The 27,142-nt window shown below is 36.8% G+C and overlaps 1 protein-coding gene across 1 annotated transcript in view; it reads right to left on the reverse strand.

Moving 5' to 3' along the window:
* The window catches only part of CDK14 (cyclin dependent kinase 14), a 545,438-nt gene that overhangs the window by 171,923 nt on the left and 346,373 nt on the right, over positions 1-27,142 (reverse strand). Inside the window, 1 exon segment of the mRNA XM_052000624.1 lies at positions 7,972-8,092. Within this exon segment, the coding sequence (XP_051856584.1) occupies positions 7,972-8,092 (121 nt within the window).

A 27,142-nucleotide genomic window follows, 5' to 3' on the forward strand; every position in this document is an offset into this window, starting at 1 on the left:
GGGATAATCAATCGTCCTCAGCTGCTGCATCTGGCCCGCGGCCGTAGTTTGAGGACTCCTGTATAGAACATCTATAGAAGATGAATGCAAATGTCAGACTAACTGTAAGTTTATTTTTTAAATGTGAGTAGAATACTAAATGATGATGATTCAAGAGAAATAAAAGTATAAAAAAAACTTTATCGTAAACATCACTTAAAAAAAATTTACTCCTTTGTGAGCTTTTTGAAAAAAAAGTTTCAAGGGTTTCTGTAAATGGAATTGATCCTTCTAGTTCTCCTTTTCAGTCACCTTTGCTATTTCCTCAACCACTAATAACGGGTTTCAACTAATGGTCTGTCAGTCTCTCCTTTGTTTTCATACAATACTTTCTCTTATTAGACTCAATGGCTTCAATTATCTCTGTGGTGATAACAATCATGGCTCTCCTGAGTTCGAAGCCAGTATCACAAGCATATATATTTTCACTTTTTGTTGTTTGCTTGCATTTTGTTTTCTCTTTTTTTTCCTTTTTGATCTGATTTCTCTTGGGCAGCATGATAACTGTGGAAATGTTTATAAGAATTGCACACATTTAATATATATTGAATTACTTGCTGCCTAGGGGAGGGGATGAGTGGAAAAGAGGGAGAAAAAAATTGGAACATAAGATTTTGCAAGGGTGATTGCTGAAAACTATGTATGTGTTTTGAAAATTTTAAAAAAAAGCTTTATTAAAAAATTATCTTCAATATCATCACCTGGACTTCCCGTAGGCACCTCAAACACCACATGTTGAAAATGAAATCATTATCTTCCTTCCTTGCCCACATCCATTCCCTTATCAAGCAATACTTCCCTATTTCTACGAAGAATAGCTGCAACCAATTTTGGCTTGATTTTTCTTGAAACAAAGACCTCTTAAAGACTTTAGCTTAAAAAGGCCCAGGTCTCCCACTGCATCGAGGACCATTTCCAATCATCATAATCTATATCTGGCCACTGGACCCAGATGGCTCTGGAGGGGAAGTGGGGCAGGTGATCTTGCCTAGACCTCCCTCACTGAAATGCAATTCATGTGAATGTCATAGCTTCCCCTCCCTGATGTCCTGGTCCTCTTCAAGAATGAAGAACAAAAAAGAACACACTCCTCTCCCTGCCACATATTCTCTGATCCAGTGAGTCGGCCACCTTGCTGTTCCAATACAAATAAGACACTCTATCTCTAATATCGAGGCATTTTCTCTGACTGTCACCATACTTGGAAAGCTCTTTCTCCTCCTCTCCTCCTACTGGTTTCCCTTTCTTCCCTCTAGTCCCAATTAAAGTCCTGTCTTCTGAAGTAGACTTTCCAAACTCCTCGCCAAATTCTAGTGCCTTCCCTCTGCTCATTATTTCCCATTTTTCCTATATAAGACATATTTGTACAAATTATTTTGCATGTTTTCTCTTGGGCAACTTCTGCCTTTTGCCTCCTTTTTTGTATCCCCAGTGCCTGGCTATAGTAGGCACATTAATTGACTTGACTGACTGCCGGAATAGTAAAGCTAAGTTTTATTGGACTTGCTACCAATTTGGCTTTGGCATTTGAACTTTCTAGACACAGCAAATCAGTAAGACAATTTATTAAAGACATCCTGGAATAATCCATGTCAATAAAGGGAATATTTTCAAGTATTCCTTTTAGAGATACCATTGCCTTTTATTAGACTTTGGAGGCAGAATTGGGCCATGGAAGCACTACTATTCAGTGTTCGGCACAGTTCCTGGCACAAAGCAGGGGCTTGATAAATGTTTACTGACTATCAGAAATAGTACAGCTTTTCATTGATCACACGTGCACTTTTGATTATCTCTGGCTTGTTGACTGTTTACCCAATGCAGTCCAAGTGACTAACCCAAGCAATCACTTGGACAAGTCTTCTCCCTGAAACAGGAAAGCAATTTCTGTCTGTGCTGAAGTCATACTTTCTAATTATTCTAATTTTAATAGTACTGAAGGTGAATGAACAGTACTGAGGGAAGCTTTTACCAAAATAAATCAAAGGTTCATTATTATTTTAAAAAAAACTTTTTAGAGTTGTCACATTATTTTTAGGAGATGGTGTAAATAATACTAGGGAGTTGAGAAAACAGATTTTACTTCACATTTTGTCTCAAGAGATACTTACCAAATCTAATGATTTATGACTTTTAATTTATTTCAAAACAATTCATGCTAGAATCGGAACCCTACCATATAATACTGCCATCAGGGAACAACAGTAGACTGTGTAATAATGAAATGAAATGTGTTACAATGAAATTATAATGAAAGATGTATGAAAGTTTTTATTTACACAGGTGGGGCACAACTTGACATAGAGTAGAAACATTTTTATGGATGAGAAAATGTACCACATTTGTTTTATAGCAGTAAAAAGACTGGTTTCTTCGTAATTTTTTTGTTCTAGTTGTAAACTAAAATATAGGCTTTAATACTCTAAATTACAAATGGGGTGGGAGGAAGATTTTTTTTTCCCAATGGTTTCATTTCTAAAGATGTAGTTTGGTATACTTGGACACCAAAATCAGTTTTCTTTCACAAATCTGGACACTTAATAAGTGTAGTGTTAAACAACAAATATAAAAACCATAACCTCAATGATATTCTAAAATACATATGAATATACACTTTGATTTCTGACATGGAATGCATCAACCTTGATGCAGACACCTTTCTCAACCAATTAAGACCAGTATGCCAATTTTTTCCTCCAACCTCCCAGCTGCTACAATGTTAAATAAATTAATTTTAATCTTAAATCAGAGATGTAATGGAGAAAATGCTGATTTAATATGCAATCTCATTACATTTGACAGGCTTATTTATAAGTGATTTGTCCCACACTTTGACAAGCATAGTTAATATGTTAATTAGCCCTTAAAAAGATGAAAGAATCTGACATAGATTTCTCGCTTTACCTGGCTAAGGAAAACTGTACATGAGATCACGAGATGGCTTTAATGTTTTGGGGTTGTTTTGTTGTTGTTGTTTGAAATGCCACAAGGCTCTGTGATGGTGACAAAAAACTTATTTCTTGGTCAAATATGGCTTATAGTTGGCTCCATTAAAAATGTATCCCTGGTGGCATCCTGCTGTCAAAAACAGATGCTGTCCTGCATGCATTATGAGATTCAAAAAGAAGCATAAAAAGCTTGTTTAAAACAATGACCTCAATAATCAAAGCTGAACTACCAGTGCAAGAGATAAACAAAACAACTGATTTTAGACTAGGTACTTCTGAATATGGTTTTTATTATTTTATATACCTTTTTGGTAAAAATGGTTAAAGATGTTTTCCACAACTTTGACTCCTTTAGGAGCTATTAATTAAATCCAAATATTAAGCAAGTTATAGTAGAGATAAGGTTTAACTCTAATTTTACCCCTTAAAAGAAAAGAACAGGAAAAGGAAAAAATGATCCCAGCTTCTTGGTGCATTCTCAAATGGCCAAATTGACTGCCAGACTTCTGCTCCCTTAGAGTCATACATTTAAACCAGGAAATCACAATACATCCTGCCACCATCTATTTCCATCACTTGCTGACAATCTTAATGTGTGTGTGTATTCATTAATATTTTTATTGCCTGTGGCTATTTAAACAAAAACTGAGAGAATATCACACTGTATGGGATCATTAGTTTTTACTTACTAGCACAATGCCCCACAAAGGCAAATGAAGTGTAAAAACAGCCCAAAACCACCGCCACCTGCTTCCCCACCGCTGTCCACGGGTTAATATTTGCACTGCTCTTTGGTGCAGCTGGGCTGAAGCTCAATTACAGTCCCATTTTCGGGTCTTTGAGAGCCCAGCATTTATGTCATTGATTATGTTAAAGTCAATGCCCTGCAATCTTTGTTCTAAATGGAAAAGTACATATATTTTATCTGGATGCTACTTGCAGGGTAATAATGAAATAGCTTTGTAAAAAAAAAAAATGATTAGGAAAATTGAGTACAAAAATGAAAAAAGATTTAGAAGATAACAGCACAAAGAATGACAGGCATAACAAGGACATAACTCACGATTTTAGGGTTTGGATGTGAACAGCCAATAAATATGAGCAGCTGCTCAAATATAACACATTTGTTATTATTTTCTGGCAAAGAATAATCTTGGCAAGTAGACAAAAGGGCATGTGGATTCTACGATTTTCTTTCAGATTTTTTTCTGCCCTTCCATTTAAATAAGAGTCTTATTGTGATGGTGCCATTATGTCTCCACTCAAAGTAAATTGGCAAAGGGATCCCGAGCCATCCTCTCCTCGGAGGAGAGAGAGAAATTGGGACCAAACTGGAAACCAAGCCCTGTGCATCTAAAGTAGGCCCATTACAAACCATGTAATAGATCTGCACTTAAAAGAAGATGGATGAAGGTTTTGGATAACTGTCACTTACATGTCCATCAACTTTACCGTGTAAAAATTCAAGTGTGATATTCAAATGGTCCTCCAGTTACTGAAACGGGTCTGGCTTCCAGCCATTTTCATTTTAAAAATTGTATTCTACAGGCAAGGTCCTTAACTGATCTCCCTGGTAGAATGGGACACGGAGGAAATCATCATCACTTGGGAAAGGATTGTACTCACATCCAACTCATTGGGGCTGGAAGAGAGATGTCTGAGTGTGTGTGAGGTGAGTGTCAGAGAGGGAGAGGGAGGGAAGGAGGGGGGAGAGAAAATGTGTGAGTGTGTGTGAGTGTGAGTGGGGAGAGAATGTGTGAGTGTGTGAGTGGGGAGAGAATGTGTGAGTGAGTGTGAGTGTGAGAGAGGGAGAGGGAGAGAGGGAGGAGGGAGAGAGAATGTGTGAGTGTGTGAGTGGGGAGAGAATGTGTGAGTGTGTGAGTGGGGAGAGAATGTGTGAGTGTGTGTGAGTGTGAGAGAGGGAGAAAGAGGGAGGGAGGGGGGAGAGAGAATGTGTGAGTGTGTGTGAGTGTGAGAGAGGGAGAGGGAGGGAGGAGGGAGAGAGAATGTGTGAGTGTGTGTGAGTGTGAGTGTCAGAGAGGGAGAGGGAGGGAAGGAGGGGGGAGAGAAAATGTGTGAGTGTGTGTGAGTGTGAGTGGGGAGAGAATGTGTGAGTGTGTGAGTAGGGAGAGAATGTGTGAGTGTGTGTGAGTGTGAGAGAGGGAGAGGGAGAGAGGGAGGAGGGAGAGAGAATGTGTGAGTGTGTGTGAGTGTGAGTGTCAGAGAGGGAGAGGGAGGGAAGGAGGGGGGAGAGAAAATGTGTGAGTGTGTGTGAGTGTGAGAAAGGGAGGAGGGAGAGGAAGAGAATGGGTGTGAGTGAGAGGGAGAGAGGGGGGAGAGAAAATGTGTGAGTGTGTGAGTGTGAGGGGGCAAAAAGGCAGCGAGGTCGGGAGGAAGAGACAGAGAGAGGCAGTGTGCGTGAGAGATACACAGAGAGAGACAGAGACACACACAGAGAAACAGAGTGTGTGTGAAGGACAGAGACAGAGAGACACACTCATAGAGAGAGACACACACAAAGACAGAGACACAGAGACAGAGACAGAGAGACACACACAGAGAGAGAGTTAAAAGCTCTAGGACAAGCCTTTACACCTCGGCCAAATCAAATAGTTCAAATTATAGTCTGTATCTCGGATCATGTCTAAAGGCACCCACGGCACCCACGGCCCAAAAGGCCTCCAGTAGGTGGGAGAAAAGTTGATTTGATCAGCCCCCGAATCCCGGGAAATGCCTTTGGGAGCTTTTGAACGGGAAGGGCAGCGGCCAAAGCACAGAGGGTGCAGCAGGAGGAAGGAGACCCTGACAGAGATGAGGTCAGAGCCGGGGGCGGGCTGAGCCGCAGAAACACCCCCCCTACCCTCCACCTTCTACCCCTCCCACCCCACCCCCGGGCAGCGGCAGAGGTCGGAGCCTCTGAAGCCGGGAGCTGACGGACAGGGGAAGAGGGCCCGAATGTGGACGCTGCCCACGTGCCATCCAGAGGGCCCCGGGCCGGGAAAGCAGAAGCAGGGGGTCCCGTGGAGAAGGTGGGCAGGCGGGCGCGTGCGTCAGTGCCAGTCCCCCACGGGCCCCGACCGGCACCCGCTGGGCTCTCCTGGGTCTCCGAGGGGCCGGCCCGAGGAGCCTATTTCCCACTTTTCAGGATCCTGTCCCTCACTCATGGCCCCAAGTCTTGTGAGCTCCGAGCGGCCCCCCTGCAGGCTGTGACTGCGGCCTTCAGAGAGGGGCAGGGCAAGGGCGGAATCAGAGAGCCCTGCGCCCAAATGCCGCCTCAGGCACCAGCTGGCGGAGCCCGGCCTCTTCCCTGTCTGCCTCAGTTTCCTCTTGGTACAAAACGAGCTGGAGAAGCCAGCCGCTCCGGTGTGTTTGCCCAAAGCCCACCACTGGGGGTCCCAAAGACTGAAATGGACTGAACGATAAGAGATGGCGGAGTGCGTCTTCAAGCATGGATGGTGACTCTTTGTACCCCCAAACTCTCGGGGGCTGGCGGTGTACCATGCACTGGGCGGCTCGGATTCCGGCACTGACTGCCTCGTGAGCTTAGGCGAGTCACTTCGAGTTCCTGAGCGTCCGTTTCCTCATTTGCCACACGGGTGGTTCAGACTAGATGGCTGTTAACATCCCCCATTCACACTAGCCCAACGACGTTATGATTTAGTAATCAAGAACATCAGAAAGGAAATCCGGCTTTATCTTAGTCAAATAGAGCTTAGCTTCATGAAGGAAAAGAACTGTCAACTGTACTAGTATGAACAGAATACCCTGCACTGTGGAGATGGGTCAGGTAGTTACAGAAATTATATTAACGGAAATAATATTTTAAAAGGTAAATAACAATAGATAAGGCATCATTTCACTTTGGAAAGACAACTGGAAAAAAAAACAGAAATAAATAGAAATTTTAAAATCATCCTATCTTTTTCTCCCATTCTATTAAGGTTTGTTATTGACACAAATGCATTTGCTGAAATATTAAAATCCATAGGAGAGAATGTTCATTAAATAATCCCCAAGTGCTATGGGAATCAATTTTTGCTCTGAACAAAAAATATAGCCTTGGATAGGACTGTTCTATGAAAATACTTCTAATAACACTCAGGTCTCTTTGGTTCCTAAAAACAGTCACTCAGGACAGAACTTTTGATTCAAAGCACAAAATACTTGAGTTTCAAGCATTTTCCTAAAAAATACCACAACTTTTCTTCCTATTGGCATCATAGATCAGGTACATAAGGAATATCAGATAAAGTGATAGCTAATGCTAGCTATTAAACCATCTTAAAATAAATGTGGGTTGATTTTCTTTTTGTTGTTGTTCAATTTGTTTTGAATGATTATGTTCAATGGTTTTAAAGGAATTGCTTTACAATTACAATTGCTTTATAACATACTATTTGAATTATGTATTTAACACTTAGGAAAGAATAACTTTCCAGGCCACTGGAGTATTATCTGAGCACCATTTTGAATGGAGAACATGATTCTTCTTCTTCTTTTTTAAGCTTTTATTACATTCAGGAATGGGGCATATGTCCCTGATACAGGGAATACAGAACAGTAAATTAAGTCTCTGAGGAAAAGAAAACCATAATGCTGATGGTTAGAAAAATGTCCCCGCTCCTGTTCATCAAGGATCATTTACACACAATCTATAAACCAAATGATTAAGTGGTATCCCTAACTGAAGAGAAGGAAAGAGAGAGAGGAGAGGAAAAGAAAAGGAAGCGAGGAAAAAGGAGAGGAGGGAAGGGAAGAAAGAAGAGGAAAGGGAAAGAAAAGAAAGGGAGAAAAAAGGGAGAGGAGAGAAGGGGCAGGGGAAAGGAGAAAAGAAAAGAAAAGAAAAATAACTAGCAGTATTACCATACACTGGCAAGTCTTGCTCTCCCATTAATCTCCATTCACATGGGTTATGATATTTGTCTAGGCTTGACCCTAACCCAAAACTGCAGTTAGATTAGCTAGCATAGAGTCTGTTTCTCACCACATGTCAAGGCAGGTGGAGTATTCTGTTGAGCCCAAGAGGACATCTGGAGGCCTGTACCACAGAGTAACCACTTCATTGGAGTACGTGTGGCTAGGGACTGATTTTGCTCTTGCAAGACCTGTGGGTGACAGAATAGAAAGAAAGCTTAATCAGTACAAGTGGAGCAAGGGAGCATAGAATGGAGTGTTTACAAGTTTCAAAGGTCAGACTGAGAATGCTATACAAAATACATGAATGGAATGGGATCAATTTTATTGGTGAATTAATAGCTCCACCTTAGCCTTCAGAGGCTACATCGGTTATAAATTATTAAATGCAAAAAGCTAGGGAAAGTAATTTATGGTCAACATAGGTCAACTAATTGGTTTAATAGTATCTTTTTCAGATATCTGTGGAAGAATTATGAGAATGAATCTGACAGAGTAAGGGACTGTTGTTTCTGCCAACTTAATCACATCACATTTCTCAAGATCAAACAATCATTAAAAGCAACATAACTGAGAATAAATATATCATAATTGCTATCATATCACCAATAAGACACTAGCATAATGTATTCAACATATTTCAGCTAAAAGGAAAACAATAAATCCTAAAACATGATTTCCTTTTCAGTCTTGATTAATGTAATTTGGCAAGATAGCTATTCCCCACTTGAGTTGTTTAGATTTTGGTAATGTATATGAACTAGAGAAAACAAATCCATTCTTTCCAGTTTCCTGGTACACAATACATTGCCATACCCTTGCAAAAACATGGTTATGATATGTCTCATTTTTATCAATTCCAAAAGAGAATTTTTTTATTCATCACTGCCAGATCTAAAATACACACTCATACTCTCCTCTATCTCTCCCTCCCTCCTTCCCCCACTCTGTCTCTCTCCCTCCTTCTCTCTCTCTTTCTCCTCTTTCTCCCTCTTTCTCTAAGAATTCACCACCATTTTAAAGTTAACTTTAATACTCTGAATAGTTGAAGCCTGAAAAAATATCTTATATCATGAACTATTATTAAATTTATTAAATTAAATTATATTAAATTTATTAAAATATTATTAAATTTAAATTTATTAAATTTTCTAAGTATATATATATATGTATATATATATATAAAGATTAATAGGACACACAGTGAGAGAAAGAACACCTAATTAATTCTACCAGTGAAAGTGTCACTCAACTTATACAACAAATATAGTTTTTCTAAGACTAAATTATCTAATTAATCCTTCATTCAAAATTAAATCCTTATGAATGAACAAAGAAAACACTTTTAATTTTTTAGATAAATGACAAGTACTTTTACAACAGATATTTGTAATCAGCTTTTAGGCCTTTTCTACTACCAAAATATCTTCTTCATAATTTTCCATACTTAAATGCAGGCAAATAAAGGGTCCTCTATCAAGAATAATGTTCTCAAACTAAGATCGATTGAATGAAAGGGGATTTTCAGTGGCAAACAGCACACCTCCGCTTAAGTCCTCCCCAATGCTTCATATCATGACATGGAGGTGAACTTGGACTCTTAAAAGCAAAAGGTACGCTCTAAGCTTCCATTGTGCTAGAAATGTGTCAAAGATCAGTTATGTGATGGACTGCACATCCCCTGCCTTAGGGCAGCCTTGATGCATTAGGATGCTCATCACAAGGCAAAACCACTAACTGGAACCCACACTGATGAATATTCTGGCCAAAGCTAACTCTCACAGACTAACTGCTTAGTCATAGAAGGGCAGCAAACAGTATATGCTCACATCAACAAAGTTAACAATCCTTGAAATTATTAGGGAAAAAAAATCTCAAAAAGTAGAATTTAAGATTTGCAGAAGAAGGAGTAAATCAAAGAGACAAATAAAACCCTTACAGAATATTTTCTCTCGTGAAATGAGACAAACTAAACCTAGTGTTGACAGGACCCAGGCCAGTCAAGACTGAACACTCTGTGACTCAGATTAAAGACGACATCCTATTTCTGTTCTTATTTGTGCACTGGTGGCCCCTCATACTTAAAATGATCTTTCTCATCAACTCCATCTCTTAAAAGTTCTCAACATTACCTTCAAGTGTTCCCTTGTTGTTCTTCTTTGTACTGGAAAAGGACTTTAATGTTGGGCTTATTGTACAGTACATCCAACTATGAGCTAATTAGGTAATTAGCCATGTGAGCTAATATGAGCTTGGAAGACTCTACCATAAATTGGGCACAAATAATTCCTAATCAAGAGTTATTTTCTACATGAAACCTTTCTTGTCTGGAAAAGACATCAGTGTCAAATTCAATGCTTTTGTCTACAGGAGTCATTCAATATTGCTTCTTGGGCTAACAGAAAGATTTATTTGAAAGAGATAGTGGAGATCTTATATTGTCTATGGATTTTAAACTGTGTTCTGTAGATAACAGGGAACTACAAACTATTTTTTGTACATGGAAGTGGCCAGAACAAAGTAGTTTTGGTGAAGGGTATAAGGAGGCACTTGCTTATGGGAGAGAGTAAGAGAGAAAGCACAGGGACCTGCAACAATCCAGGTATAGTAAAGAAATCCCAAATTAGGCCAAAATAAGTGAAAATAGAAAGTAGAAAATAATGAGAAGCAAGGAGAGAAGGGAGAAAACCATTATTGCCCAGAAAATGCCGGTGTGGATCTGTCTCTCCAGCTCCAGTAACAGCTTAGTGGTCAAAGAGAGTGATCAACAAGAGGTTTTAGAAGTAGAGTTGTACTTTGTCATGGTAAGGTCCAGTGTATATTGATGGGCTAATGTGTAGTTATTGTGGAGCATCAAAAGTATACTGAAGCCAAGAAATTGTAGATAATTGTGAGAATTTAATAAAAATGGAAAATCATAGTAGGTAATGAGGAAACCCAAATTATCACTTTTTGCAGATGATATGATGATATACTTAGAGAACCCTAGAAAATCAACTAAAAACTATTAGCAATAATCCACAACTTTAGCAAAGTTGCAGGATACAAAATAAATCCACATAAATTATCAGCATTCTTATATATCACTAACAAAATCCAACAGCAAGAGATACAAAGAGAAATTCCATATAAAATAACTGTCGATTGTATAAAATATTTGGGAATCTATCTGCCAAGGGAAAGTCAGAAACTCTATAAGCAAAACTACAGAACACTTTCCACACAAATAAAGTCAGCTCTAAACAATTAGAAAAATACCAAGTGCTCTTGGATAAGTCTAGCAAATATAATAAAGATGACAATATTTCCTAAACTAATCTATTTATTTAGTGCTATACCAATCAAACTCCCAAGAAACTATTTTACTGACCTAGAAAAAAATAACAACAAAATTCATCTGGAAGAAGAAAAAGGCAAGAATTTCAAAGGAATTAGTGAAGAAAAAAGCAAATGAAGGTGGTCGAGCTATACCAGATCTAAAACTATATTATAAAGCAGAGGTCACCAAAACCATTTGGTACTGGCTAAGAAATAGAGAAGTTCACAGAATAAAAAAGTCAATGACTATAGCAATCTAGTATTTGACAACCCTAGAGGCCGCCGCTTTTGGGATAAGAATTCACTATTTGACAAAAACTGCTGGGAAAATTGGAAATTAGTATGGCAGAAACTAGGCATAGAACCACACTTAACACCATATACCAAGACAAGGTCATGATCTAGACATAAGAATGATATTATAAACAAATTAGAAGAACATAAGACAATTTACCTCTCAGATCTGTGGAGGAGGAAGGAATTTGTGACCGAAGAAGAACTAGAGATCATTATTGATCACAAAATAGATAATTTTGATTATATTAAATTAAAAAGTTTTTGTACAAACAAAACTAATGCAGACAAGATTAGAAGAGAAGCAGTAAAGTGGGAAAACATTTTTGTATCCAAAGCATTTGATAAAGGCTTCATCTCTAAAATATATAGAGAACTGACTCAAATTTATAATAGTTCAAGCCATTCTCCAATTGATAAATGGTCAAAAGATATGAACAATTTTCAGATGAAGAAATTGAAACTATTTCTAGTTACATGAAAAGGTGCTCCAAACCATTGATTAGAAAAATGCAAATTAAGATAACTCTGAGATACCACTACACACCTCTTCAATTAGCTAAGATGACAGGAAAAGATAACGACAAATGGGATGTGGGAAAACTGGGACACTGATATATTGTTGGTGGAACTGTGAATGGATCCAACCATTCTGGAGAGCAATTTAGAACTATGCTCAAAAGTTTATCAAACTGTGCATACTCCTTGACCCAGCAGTGTTACTACTGGGCTTATATCCCAAAGAGATCTTAAAGAGGGGAAAGGGACCCATATGTGCAAAAATGTTTGTGGCAGGTCTCTTCGTAATGGCCAGAAACTGGACACTGAGTAGATGCCCATCAATTGGAGGATGGGTAAATAAATTATGGTATATGAATGCTATGGAATATTATTTTTCTGTAAGAACGGAACAGCAGGCTGATTTCAGAAAGGTCTGGAGAGACTTACATGAACTGATGCTTAGTGAAAGGAGCAGGACCAAGAGAACATTATACATGACAACAAGAAGATTACGTGAGGATCAACTGTGATAGACGTAGCTCTCTTCAACATTGAGATGATTCAAACCAGTTTCCCTTGTGCAGTGAAGAAGAGCGTCATCTACACCCAGGGTGACAACTATGGGAAATGAATGTGGACCACAACATAGCATTCTCACTCTCTCTGTTATTATCTGCTTGCATTTTGTTTTCTTTCTCATTTGTTCTTTTCTTTCCTTCCTGATCTGATTTTTCTTGTGCAGAAAGATAACTGTATAAATATGTATACATATATTGATTTAACATGTATTTCAACATATTTAACAAGTATTAGACTACCAGCCAACTAGTGGAGGGGGTGGGGGGAAGGAGAGGAAAATTTGGAACAAAAGGTTTTGCAAGGGTCAATGTTGGAAAAATTACCCATGTATATGCTTTGTAAATAAAAAAATTAAAAAAATAAAAAGAATAATAATCTTCCATTACATTAATATACCACAACTTATTTAGCCATTCCCCAAATGATGGGCATCCAGTCACTTAAAACATTTTTTCCCAGTTATGTTTTCATTAATTATTGGTAAACAGATATGTTATTGATACATAATGATAATTTTGTGTATCATAACATAAAGTGACATTTGAGGAATTTTTAAAACCAATAATGGATCTCAATTTTGATACTTTCATCAAATTATTACTAAGTTTATATTCCTTTTAGATCCTATTCATATTGTAAATTTACATTGTCAATGCTTCTATAAATTATCAAACATAACTTATGGCTAACTAAAAACTCAATTTGGATTAATAAAAATTACAAATAAAAAAAGGGAAAATCTGTAGCTGTCATTATTATATGAAACTGAGAAGGTTCCTGGCAAGGGAATACGTGATAGCAGGGATGCAATTGGAATTTGCTTGCTAAATAGAAAAGTCAGTGAAATCAGGGGCAGCCCTTTGAATTTCAATCTTATACTTGCTAGACAAATCCTAGAAGATATAAGATCACAGATTTAGAGCTGAAAGACCTCTATCCTAGTCAAGTCCCTGCATTTTATTAATGAGGAAAGAAAATTGTGGGCAAGCTCAACATCTTGGCCAAATTCAGCCAGGTGGCAACCATTCCAAATAGCATTTGAACCAAGACTCTCTATGCCAAAGCTACCATATTGTAGTGCTATCTAGACAGAACTTATAACTTTTACCATTAAGTCAGAGACAACTTAAAATTCCATTAAGAATCACATTATATATATATATATATATATAAATATAGATATAATACCATTCCATAGTAGATAAATGGTCAAAATTTATAAGCCCACAGTTCTTGGGAAAAAAAGGCAAAGAATTTAGATTTACATTTTTTAAAAATTATCTAAATCAATAAGAATTAGAGAGCCTAATGCACATTAAAAGAATCCTGAAATCTTATCCTATGCCTGAAAATTGGGATGGAAATGACCAAAAGAATGTTCATATTGGGGAGGGATACTGATACATTGTTGATGAAGCTGTAAAATGGTACTTCCATTTTGGAAAACAATTTGGAATTACACAAATAAAATGACTTAAAATATTCATACCATTTGAATGACTGACTTCATTCCTGAGCTTGTACCTCAAGGAAGCCATCAACTAAAAAGTCCTCATATGTCCTAAAACTTTCTAGCAGGATTTTTTTTTTTTTTGGTGATAGTTAAAGATTGTTGAAAAAAAAGTAAATGACCATTAATTGTGATCCAGGAATGGAAAAAAATTATGTGTGATGAATACATATAAGAATGAAGTAAGCAGAGCCAAGTAAGCAACATAGACAGTGACTACAACAAAGTAAATGGAAAGTATGTCCCAAAAAACAAAGCCCCCAACCTATCCTCTTTCCAGGAAGAGGGAAATCCTCAGGTCTTTAACACTATGCAAATATTTTCAGTTTTTTTCAATTTATTGATCATCTGATTTATTTTTGTGGGGTTTTTTTTTCCTTTCTTAAAAAAAAAAAAAACAATATTCATCATAGGTGATGACTTTCTGGGAATGGTGAGGTGCTGCAGCGGCCATTATAGTTGGGAAAACAATAATGATGTAAGAAACAGACAATATTAATAAAAACTTTTAATGAAAGAATGAGGCCTAAATCCTCTATAAAGTAAACTGAAAACCAGACCTTTCACTATCTTTCTATGTGTTTGTACTCTATTTGCTTTGGAGTTTCGTCATGTACTGGCTATGGCCAAGAATTACAGCATGTTATCAAATACATTTCCTCTCCGAAGTACACTTTTATATCCCTAGAGTAAAATTATCTCTTCCCGCTCTCATATAGAGAGTAGAGAGGAAAATTATCTCTTCCTGCTCTCACATACTACTGGAAAGCACAAGATCCCAACGAAGGTGTTCTGCCTGCTGAGAAGCAAAAGAGTTTTACCTTAAAATACATTTAAACTTGATGTAAAAGAGAAATAAAATACAAAAGTTTTCAAAGGCTTGCACAAAGGATGTCACAGCAAAGCCTCCAAAGTGTTAGAATTCAGTCGCACCTTCTTTTCCTGCTCTAATCATGAATAAATTTGGAAACTGTCAACTTCTCAAATATTTTTGGTAAAAGATATATTGCTACATATTTATCCAGTTTGTGCATCAAAACATGCTTACTCATGCAAAATTTATTTAACCACATCCTCCAGCTGAAAGAAAACTGGAGGGTTGGATTAATTAGCACAGCATGTGTGAAAGCTTTCTTTCTAGGTTCCTTGTCCGTTGCCATGGTTACCCTACAGGAAGAAAGATATCCTACCTTTTCAAAAAGGTGGAGCTGAGGGACTATGATCAAAACTTCTTATATTAATGGTTAGTGTTATTGTGAATTAAAAGTCAAAAGTCAATGCGATCAGCTTGCCAGATGACTACACATTATTTACAGGTTGCAACTAGCAGAAGAACCTCTGAGTGGGAGTCTGCTAAAGTGTGTATGCATACACACAGAAGAAGGTTTCATAATAACTCAATGAGGTCAACTTCCAGCTGTTGGTGCTAATAATTGTTTTCATGGCAAAAGGGGGAAGGAAGAGGGAGAAAAGAGAAAGGGGAGGAGAAGAGAAGCAAAAGGGAGGAAGGGAAGGAAGGAAGGAGGGAGGGAGGGAGAGAGGGAAAGAAGGAGAAAAGGAGAAAGGGAGAGAAGGAAGGAAGGAAAGAGGGAAGGAGAGAAGGAGAAAAGGAGAAAGAAAGGAAGGGAAGGAGGGAGGGAGGAAGAAGAGGAGGGAGGGGGAAAGGGAAAAGGGAAGGAGGGAGGGAGGGAGAAAGGGAAGGAGGAATGAAGGGAGGAAGGGAAGGCAATCTGTTTCTTCTTAGACAATTTTAATTGGTAAAAGGTTCCTTCTCATATTAAACTGAAGCCTTCTAAACTAGAATTTTTATTAATTTGGGGCAAGTTATGATCTCAGTTAACAGTCTAATCTTAAGAGTATATGAAAATTCTTTATTTCAAAATTATTAAAATTTAACTTTCATACAAAAATGTCAAAATGTTCCTATCAAGTATCCAGGACAACAAAAATCACTAACGACCTTTTTTGTTATCAATGGATTAAGTTCCTTGATTTTGGGAATTATTATGTTTATGCCAGGCATTCAATACATTATATACATTTTAATATTGTTAAAGTGCTACAGAAACTCTATCCTTCTCAACTCTTGACTTTGCTAACCATCAAAATTATTTCCTTATGACAAATGTTGATTTTATAAAGATAAAGAAATTAAGATAGAACCTGACTGATTAATTCAAGGTCACACAGAAACATGAAGAAAAATAAGATAAGCACTTAACTATTGCTTAGTCCATTTATTGACCCTTATTCTTAATATTAACTTATTATTTATTAGATTAGACGTCCCAGAGCTTAAATTAATCCAGAAGCATTGGCAATATTTGATTTAATTCACAAAATTAGTCTAGTTTTAAATTATTCCTTAAAAGCCTTTTTTTAAAAGTAAACTAAAAGAAATTGTTTCAATATCACATCTACTTGCAGAATTTTTGAATAATTCAAGATATAAAGTTCCCCCCCATACACTTTTCTGAATAAAGCCTCTAGAATTTTAACTTTTTCCTTTGTATGGACCATCCCTTCCATTTAAAATTTACATATTGATATGATCCTCACTTAAATCTGCTACCAGTTAAATTTTATAATGTATCCTTCTCTAATCTCTTTTTTTGGTCATTTTTATTTTAAACTTAAATACAAAATGAGAAAAGAAAAAAAATGTTGCCATATATACAACTGACCCTAAGAGAAGATTCAGTATAAAACAACAAATTTCCATTTCAAGAAAAACTATGTAATAAATACTAAACATTATTTCCAAAGCTGCCCAGCCTTTCTTTGCTTTCTTGGTTACTTTTATTTTCTGCAGTGCACTTTTCACTTTATTTTTCCCACTCCCTACTCAAGGAAAGCTACAATTGTGTGGATACCCATACACAGCATATATACACACATTTATAAACATACACATAGTACTCACACACATATACATAAGACCTGGCATCTGCTTCTTTAAAGGCAGACAGAATCTTCCTTCATAAGTCTAAGTCTTTCATTGTTTTTAAACTAACCAGCTCTTCAATTTCCCACATCACAGCAATATTCCAACCCAATCACATTCTGAAAAATTGTTTATGAACGATAAATATTATTTCATTTAGGTCTGACTTTATTTGAAAAAAGTATTTTATGTTTATGTTCATATAGCTTCCACGTCTGTTTCAATAGTACATGCTCAGGTATTTTATACTAAGTATTTTAGATGGTGTAAAACAATATTGAATATATACATATATATTATATGTAAATATATATATGAATATATATGTATATATATATTTGACAGAATGTAGTTTCTGTTTTTCAGTTCTGATTAAATCTATTTTAACTTTAACTTTATAAGACATCATGATTACTATCCCCCACTTTTTTTTTTACATTCTAAGCTACAGTCATTTGTATATTTTCCTCTGTCCTAATTTTTCTTTACTACTTTTCTTATTCTATTTACCCTTTCCTTCCTCATTCCTCTGTTTTAGACCTCATATTCATCATACTTATTGTACTCAGCTCAGCCCAGGTCTTTTTTTTCATACTACCCAAATAATGATGACAATCAAAATAAGTACTGCTAATATTTTCACATATACAAAAGTAAAGAATTTGATCTTATCAAGTCTCTTATAGTTGGTCTTTAATGTGTACCTTACATTTCTCCTCAGATATGTCCAGTTTTCCTTTAAGTTCTGAGGCTTTTGTCACAAAAAAAAATACCCCTGAAAGACTTTTATGTTTGTTAAATGCCTTTTTTTTTCATTCAAGATTATATTTAACTTTGGTCGGAAAGTTGCCCTTGGTCATAACTCCAATTTGGAGTTTCAAATAAATTTGGAATTTATTATTCTAAGATCTATGTTCCATCAACATAGTAGCTGCTACATCTTTTGTAATTCTTATTGTAACTCCATAGTATTTAAATGGTTTTGCTTTGTTTTGTTTTACCTTGTGGCTTTCAATATTTTGTCCTTAACCTGAAAACTTTAAAACTTGCCTTTGATATTCCAGTAAATTTTCCTCTTGGTCTCTCTTTGAGGTGGGTGACCAGTGGTTCTTTTTGTTTTGTTTTGTTTTTTCTATTTCTTTGATGATTTCTTATAATATTGTATTGATTCTTTTTTAATCATAATTTTCAAGTACTATGATTAATATTATTTTTCTTTGGTTCTCTAGATCAGTTCATTTTCTGATGAGATGTTTCATTTTCTCTTCTTTTTATTTTATTCTTTTGATTTTGTTTTATGATTTCTTGTCTTAGAATGTTACTGGCTTCTTCTTTCCCAATTCTAGTTTTTAAGGAATTAGTTTCATTTGTTTTTGATTCTCTATTTCTAATTGCTTGACTTTCTTTGCATAATTTTCTTAGTTTGCTCTTATTTTTTCCTAATGCTTCCTCAATCCTTCATTTAACTTTTAAAGTTCTTTTTAAATTCTTCCAAGAAGTCTTTTTGTGCTTGAGAGCATTTAACATTTCTTATGAAAAAAAGTGGTTCTGAATATGAACCCAGATTTGCTTTGTCCCCATAGTAACTATGTATGGTTGGATTCTTTCTCTTTTGCTTACTCATTTTTATTTTTTATTTTAATCTGGTTTTAGCAACTACAGTGTAATCAAATTATAGTGCTAAGATATGGGGAATGATTTCCTTCTTCCTGTTATTTTCTAAAGTCTGTCTGGGATTAACTGTGGGCTCTCCACTCCACTCCTGAGCCACGGCTGGAGCCCCCAGCTACACTGTCCCTGCAAACGATTTTGCTCATTGTAGTCCCTCCAGAGGCTGCAAACTACAGTCCCCTTCCCTGGAATTGAAACCAGGTAGTCTGCTCTCCTGCTGGCACCCAGAGCCAGCAGGGTCCCAATCCCTGCTCTGTGGGAGTTACCTGAGCAGCAGCAGCCCGGCATAGTCTGGTATCCCTGGAGTGTGGAAGCCCCTTCCCCCTCTCCTTAGCCAGCAGAGCCCCCCACTGTCCACCAGATGAAAGTTTCTAAGGCTGGGGCTGCCTCTCGATCTAGAGGTTCCCCAGGGGCTTCTGCAGTGTTGGCACTCCACAGTGCTGCCCCGGGAAGCCAGGTCTTTCCTGAGGACTTCAACTATCTTAGAGGGACAGCTGCTTTATCCCGTGCTTCTTTGGGGTGTTCTCTGTTTTTCAGGAGGAAATCTGGAGAGCCACAAATTTTCTGACCTTCTCCCCTTTCCTCTCTAATCTCCTCACAAGTTCTTTGGTTTTAACAAGAGATTCTTATAACATAAAATTACATCACCAAAAGTTTACTTGGTTGCTCAAAATATGAACAAAGTGTGTATCTTTCATTACTAGGAGCTATATAGAACATACCATAATCCTCCAATGGACTAGAATTAAACAGAAAGAGAATACTGGATGGTAGTGGGAGGGATAATTAGTTTAGTGAAGTTATTTGATGCACTGTGATTAAATACTTAACAAATACTGGCTGAATTTTGAATGGGAAAATTAAGAGAAGGGTTAGAGCACTGGTCTGATATTCACCATACCAGGGTTCAATTTCTGACAGTGCTATACTTTGTGTTAACATGGCAGGTGGCAAATTAAGAGATTGGCTGAGAATATCTCTAGGATTTCTTCTATTTCTAATTCATTTCACTTTAAACTCAATAGTCCACTGCAAAAAAGAAATGTGAAATAAATTTTTAGAAATATTGTGTATGAAAGCTTAAGTTTCATTTATTTATTATTTCTATTTAATAGCATCTTATTTGTTTACCTAGATCTCTAGCTCTAAAATTTCACAATTTTGTGAAACATAATAAATTATGTACACATAAAGAAGATCACACATGCACAAATTCAATGAAAATATTACTAATCAGTAATTCCACTTCAATGATACATTGCATCATGTATGCATTAATGAGGAAAACAGAATCATTTCCAGGATTGTAGCTATGAATATATCATCCATTTCACAGTTCACTGATTTACATTTGCATCTCTAGCTTCTGGTTTTCATTTAATGACCTTCATAGCTATTATTTCAATATTGGATATGAACAAGATGACCTCTACACTTCGGATGACAAAAAAATACAACAGAAAAGAACTACAATGACCTCACTACGTAACTATTTTTTTTTATAAATTTGGAGATGTTTGTGGATTAAATTCCCTTACATGGAAAAAAAAAAAAAAACTTAATGGTAAAATAAACTATTTAAATAAATTACAAGACCCTGGCTTCCCAACCAAGTTGTAATATTCAATGACTTTAAACACTTCATCATAAACCATCTGTTTAGCACACATATGCAAAATATAGAGTAGGAAGGTATGTGTGTATTCATACATATGCTAACTAGATACTATTTTGTGAAGTTACAGCAAACTATCATAAGAGGGTCAGGTGTGATAAATAAGCTTTTGACTTAATGACAGAAACATAGTTTTAATAAGAAATATTCAGTATACTTTGAGTTATTTCATCTTTTTAATGTCTGAAATAGTAATATATTTCCCTCTGTTGGTTTTCAAAGCCTCTTTGCTGATATTCCTGGGATAAATTTCTCTGAAAGCCTATGGTAAAAATTTTTCTCATCCAAAACATAAAAGTATAAGTGAGCTTAGTGAGCTTACTGTAGAGAAAATACAAAAATAAATATGCAAGTTTCAAATGTGCCAATGTTTATACAGAAGTAAAAAAATGAGTGATTTCATAGGATCATAAATTAAGAAATGGAAAAAGCTTCAGACAGTCCAACTGCCCGCCCTCCTTTTTTTCAAATGAGAAAACTGCAAATCAAAGTTAAGTGGTTAAGTGATTTGCCAAAGGTGAACATAAGTAAAAATTGTTTTTCATTGTAATATGACCATCATTTGGAGATGTAGCACAAAATAGACCCCAACATATAGTCTTTGGCTGGGAAGTCTTATTTGTAGCTAACTGACACCTCTCATAGTAAGGATAAAACGTTAATCAAAAACAACTGAATAAAGTGTCCCAACTGGACAACAAATGCAACATGTTATTGTCCCAACTAACTCTACCAAGAAGAGAGAAGACTTATTTCATTTTCCATTCTTTTGGACCATTAGCCCCATATTTGGGTAATTTTGATTTTCAGATGTTCAGATTTTAGCTTCCTTTTTGTGACCTCTCCATTTATACCACTGTCTAAATTCCATTTTAGGATTTCCTATCCTAGTCTGCATCTGTTCAAACACACATATCTTCCCATGGTTCTTTGGATTCCTCATGTGTGACATTTATTAGTCTATAGTGATATTTTGTTAAATATTCATATACTTCCATCAGCTTTCCCAACCATTCTGAACCAACTTTTGCTTCCAATCCTTGGCTACTCAAGAGCATAACCCTAAAAATACATTTGGTGTGCCTTTGATCTAAAAGAAATATTTTTAATGATTTGAGAAGATCACTGTAAATACCTGGAGTCAATGTATACTAAAGAAGAATTTCAAAGTCAAATGGGACTACAAGAAGGGAAAAGAGAAATCAGGGAAGACAAGACTCCAAAAATCTGGAAGAAAACTAAAAAAAAAAAAATTTTGTTTTGTTTTGTTTAATCATTTTTCAGTAACATTTGACTCTTCATGACCCCATTTGGGGTTATCTTGGCAAAGATACTGGAGTGGTTACCATTTCCTTCTCCAGTTCATTTTAGAGAAGAGAAACTGAGGCAAACAGAGTCAAGTGACTGGCCCAGGGCTGAATTTGAACTCATGAAGACGAGTTGGCTGGCATCCAGGCCCAGGGCTCTGTGCACTGTGGCATTCCTAAGCAGTTCAAGAGTGAAAATGGGCTGACTGAGGATGAAAGGAGCCATGTTATTCACCTCTGCTGGGAAGAAGCAGAGGTTCCACTTTATCATAGAGCTCCACCTAACCAGACTTCCTTAAAATAAGGCAGAGGAATTAAATACAAACTAAAGCTAGAGAATTAAATAGAGACTAAGGATAGAGGTAGTTCATTTGCATTTGAATAATTAACACTCAATAATGATTCCATATAGTTGAATATTTTTGTATAAATTCTGTATTATAAAAAGATTAAAAAATAGACAATTTTTTCCCCTAAAAATTAACTTAGAGGCAATTTTAACAATTGTTTTCTATCACAACTGACATCTGATCTCTTTTGACTCAACATCTAGGGCTAATCCAAAGTAATGAAGCAATTTTACAGATGGTCTAAAAAGAACAGTGGGAGGAAGGGACAACTACAGTTTAAAACACTAGATTTATCATTTAATTTACTGTGAAACTGGTGACCAAGAATTGGTGTTCTTTGTTTACAGAGAAGAGGTTCAAACTCCAAAGGTTTTCACTAAGTAGCTTTCTTTGGGGCTTCTGGCAGATTTTCCCTGGGGGACATCAGAATGTCGCAGGACTAAGTCTTTAGCCCCCAAAAGGAGCCATTATCTTCTCTGCAAACACTTGGGAATAAGTTACCAAGTGTAATCCAGGCTTTACATAACCCTATCAAATGTTTAATTAATTAAAGGACTCTTCCCAAAGCAGCTCCCCTCTCTAGCTAACCTCCTCATCCCAATACTTGGGCAATCCTTCCGACTCAGAGCAGCACCCACATGGCTGTGGGGCATTCAGGACTGCCAGAGAACTTCCCAGAGTCTATACAGTGTACATGATGGACACTGGCAGTGATGGCCCCCGCCTCAGCTCGCATTTGGAGAAATATATTCCTCAAGGACTCCCTGCCTTTCTAATTTCCCAATCTTAACTATAGTGTCTGGCCCAGATTCCTGGAGATCCCACTTGAGCACAAGAATTCCTAGCCCCTCCACTTAAGCCTCAATAGGCTGCCCCCTTGATAGTCAGATAGCTTCCTGAGGTGATCATGATCTATCTCCTTTCCAGAAAGCCAAATGTATATGTATGTACATGCTATGTGTACATATGCACACACACATACATAGACACGTGTATAGCTGACCAGCTTCTTCCCAATCTCCTTTTTGGGTCTCCTTTCCCTACCTATCTCCCAAATACATAGTCTTCCTTAAAAAGCCAAGTGCTTAAGTGTGTCAACTGGCCATAAATCACCCAATCTGTCATCCTTGGTGGGGAATCATAACAGGGTTGATTCAAGCATTTTACCAAGAAGAGTTAATCAATGTTAAAACAAAGTCCTTAGCATTGGAGCATGTGAACTTGCCTAAGGCGACATCATCCATAATAGAATGTCAATCCATCAATAAGTAATAAAAAAAAAATTACTCTTTTCCAGGTACTTTGCTATGTCTTGGGAATGCATGGACAAAGAATGATTTTTTTCTCATTTGCAATGAGCTTTACATTCAAGTGAGGAAGGAAACAAGTACATATATAAGTATAATCAGTGTAACTATATAGTGACTATATACTAAGTAGTTAAATACAAGGTAAACTGAGAAGGACATTCACCAGAAAGTAGAAGAAACAGGAAAAGCTTCATTACAAAAGACTGGGGTTAAGGGGGCATTTTAAAAGAAGGGATAGATTCTATGAGATTGAAGAAAGAAATGATGAGATACAGTTCAAGCATGGTGGATGGCCAATAAAAAGGCACACAAATGGGAGAAGGAAGGGTATGTGCAAAAAACAAAGAGAATGACAATTTGGATAGATCCCAGAGGGCGAAAAAGAGAGCAATAGACAATAGATAGGCCAGGAGAAGACTTTATATTTTATCTGAAACCACGGGAGCTGGTTGAAAAAATGAGTCAAATGATCATCATCTGTGATGAAGAAAAATTATTTGGCACAAAGGACAGAGTATCCAGGGAGGTATGACCAATAATGGCATTTGGAGAGAACAGAAGAAAGACTTACCCTCAGTATTTCTGGATTATTTTTCACTTAAAGGTCTTTGATTGTCTTCCTCTTTATTAAACTATAAGCCCATCTAAGGTAAGGATGAGGTCTTATTATATAAGACCTCTCTCTCTCTCTCTCTCTCTCTCTCTCTCTCGAGAGAGAGAGAGAGAGAGAGAGAGAGAGAGAACACTTCAGGTAATTGCATAATATATGTAATATGCATATATAGAAATATATATATATATACATATATATATTTACCTTTTAACTTCTATAGGGTGTGTACATAACATGACATGGAAGATACAGTCTCTTTGACAAACACACATAGAAAAAGAAGAAATTAAATATGTCTTTTTAAAATACAATTCAGATAACAAATGTCTATAATCTGTAGAGAATGGACATGGGTGATCAAAGTATGTAGTTTAAAACTACTGTCTTAATAGATGGAAAATGGGTTTGGCCTAAAGTCAGAATAAATTAAATTGGATCGTAGTTGGGAAACAACACACAGTTTTCTGTGATCCATGTGTTCAGGGCTACAAAATATTGTTTTTATAAAATGAATATTCTACCAGTGATATTATAACTTCCAATTATGCAATAATTTGAACAAAAGAAATAGGATTACAAACTCAAAGGCCAGTGGAAAGACACATGATAGGCATATACCACATATGGATCATTAGCAGTGGTTGCTTGAATGCAAGAACAACAAAGTACATAACTAGAGAAAACATGTAGACAACAAATGGCTGTCCATGTGCCAACAAAAAGATGAGACTGAACACTGATATCCTCAAGACATAAATAACTAAAGAAAGGTCTCCAACATGATGGGATGATAGATGGAAGATCTGTCGGGGAAGGTGTGTAAGAGTTATAAATGATGAGAGGCTGCAGTCCAGACTGGAGGAAAGACTACCTATATGGAGGAATCATGTCATTCTAAAGATGTAAGTATATGCTTGGACATAAGCAATGTTTTTTTATAATTTTTAAATACACTGTTAAATATATGGTGGGGCTGGCTTTATAATAAAGATCTCTACTACTTGAGATTGATTGATCTAGACCAATTCTTTGCTCCCATCACACTTTACCTAGTATAAAACTTACCAATGTATATGTTATTGCCTTAAAGGCAGGTTCCGTATTGCTTTTCATCTTTGCATTCACACATAATTGGGACTTAATAGATGTTTATTAAATTGAGTCCCTCAAGATCTTTTAAGAGGATACGAACAGAAAGCATTCATGATGAAGGTAGAGATCGGATTTCTTAGCTCTAACAACAGTCTACATTTGTTAAGGCCTTCTATGTCAGGTACTGTGCAATTTCTATTTCTAAGAGTCTCATGCGAAGGTCAAGGGTTGTGAGTCATCAGTGTAAACAAATGTCACAAATTCACCCGTCCAAAAGGTGGATCATAAGACCAAAGACTTAGAATGAGAAGGGACCTTAGAGTTCATCCGGCCCAAATATCTTATTTTACAGTTTAATCAAGTGAGACTACGTGATTTACCCAAAATTATGCATGTAGTGATAGCGAGGGGAATATGAACCCAGATGCTCTAGCCGAATGTGGAACAATAAAAAAAACTGTCACAGGGAACTGCAGCCAATTTTGAAGAATACATCCAGACACATAGTTAAAAGTCTTCCCTGGGCAAGTTACATAAGCTCTCAGTGGCCCCAGGAAAACCTCTAAATAGCAGGTGCTGTTATGCATGGATGGAAAGAATGGTCTAAAAGTGGTCTAAAACAGTGACATCACATCCTGAAAGAAATACTGATACAAACACTAAACTTACAAAGACAAGTACTCTTGAGAGTTACACATTATTGGTTATTGTGAAACAATTTTTAAAAATACAACTACAAAATGAATTCTATCCAGACACCTAGAAAGGCCTGCCAAAAGCAAAAAGTGAAGTCCCCATCGGCAATATCTCACTGAGGTCACTGTTATTAGCACTGAGGTCACTGCTTACAAGATGCAGAAAATAATTGTCTTTTAATATACTCAGAAATGCCCATTTTCAAACAAATGAAAAAGCTATCTCATTTTTAAAATTCAATACAAACTTAATAAACATCATGTCCAACTATGATTCCAAGAGACCAACGGGGAAGCACGTTAACCATCTCCTAAAAGAGAGATGATGGGCTCAGGGTAGAGAGAGACACGTAAATTGTTTGGCCATGGCCAACGTGGGAATTTGTTTTACTCAATCATAAGTATTTGTGACGATGTTTTCTTTTTCCTTTCTTCCCCCCAGTGTGAAATAGGGGGAAGATAAAGAGATTCTTAGTGAAGTAAAAGTACGTTTTCAAAACCAAAATTAGCAAGCAAACAAAACTCCACTAAAATTCAGTCCAAGCTTTGAGGTAGTCTGTCATGTTTCACCCTTCAGCCAAAGGGATCTCAGGAGTGCGTGCCCTGACTTTCCGTGCCTCAGCATTTCTGCAACAGCCAAGGTCTTCTTCTCTTTCTTAGGGTCACAAGTCAAGAGTTATTCTCAAACCAAATTACAGGGGGGATGACAGAAAAACCCAGTGGTGAGGAGCTAAAGAGAAGGTAGAGAAAACCAAAATAAGCTCTGACTTCAATCTTTCTCCCTCCTGAAACCCTGCTGCTCCCCTACATCTGGCATTTTTCCAGAAAGGCCAATTTATCTAAAGAAACATAGACTTGTGACAACAATCCGATTCACCCGGCAATTCTGAAGTTGAAAACATCTCTCTGGAAAAATTGCTCCCATTATAAAATTTAGAACAGCTTTGCCTTGGCAGAGACTGTCAGAAAACTCCCCTGCTTGCTCTGGTGTTATTTTTAACAATTAATGCACAAAGTGTTCTGTGTGTACAGCTCACTTGGTGGTGTCAAGCTCAGGAGTATGAAGAAGATGTGCTCCTCTTTAAAAAAGAAAGGAAAAAGCAAACAAAATCAGACTCTAGAGGGTGACTGTACCGCTGAATAGTGGAGGCATTTCAAACTCAAAAGCGACTACCTGACAATTTCTTTCTCTTCACTTGTTAACTTAAACAGACACTACAGAAGCCAAGTTTTAGAATACTCTGAGGTTGACAAGGCAGTCTAGGCAGTGAGCAGGCAGACAGCTGCACAGAGCTGTCATAGCAAGTATCAACTCGTCCTTTTCTGTCTTCGAGGTAACTGTTACTTTGAGGGCTACAGTCAGTAATGGAACCCTTGTAACA

The sequence above is a fragment of the Antechinus flavipes genome, chromosome 5 (assembly GCF_016432865.1).
Source record: "Antechinus flavipes isolate AdamAnt ecotype Samford, QLD, Australia chromosome 5, AdamAnt_v2, whole genome shotgun sequence".
Classification (NCBI taxonomy): Eukaryota; Metazoa; Chordata; class Mammalia; order Dasyuromorphia; family Dasyuridae; genus Antechinus; species Antechinus flavipes.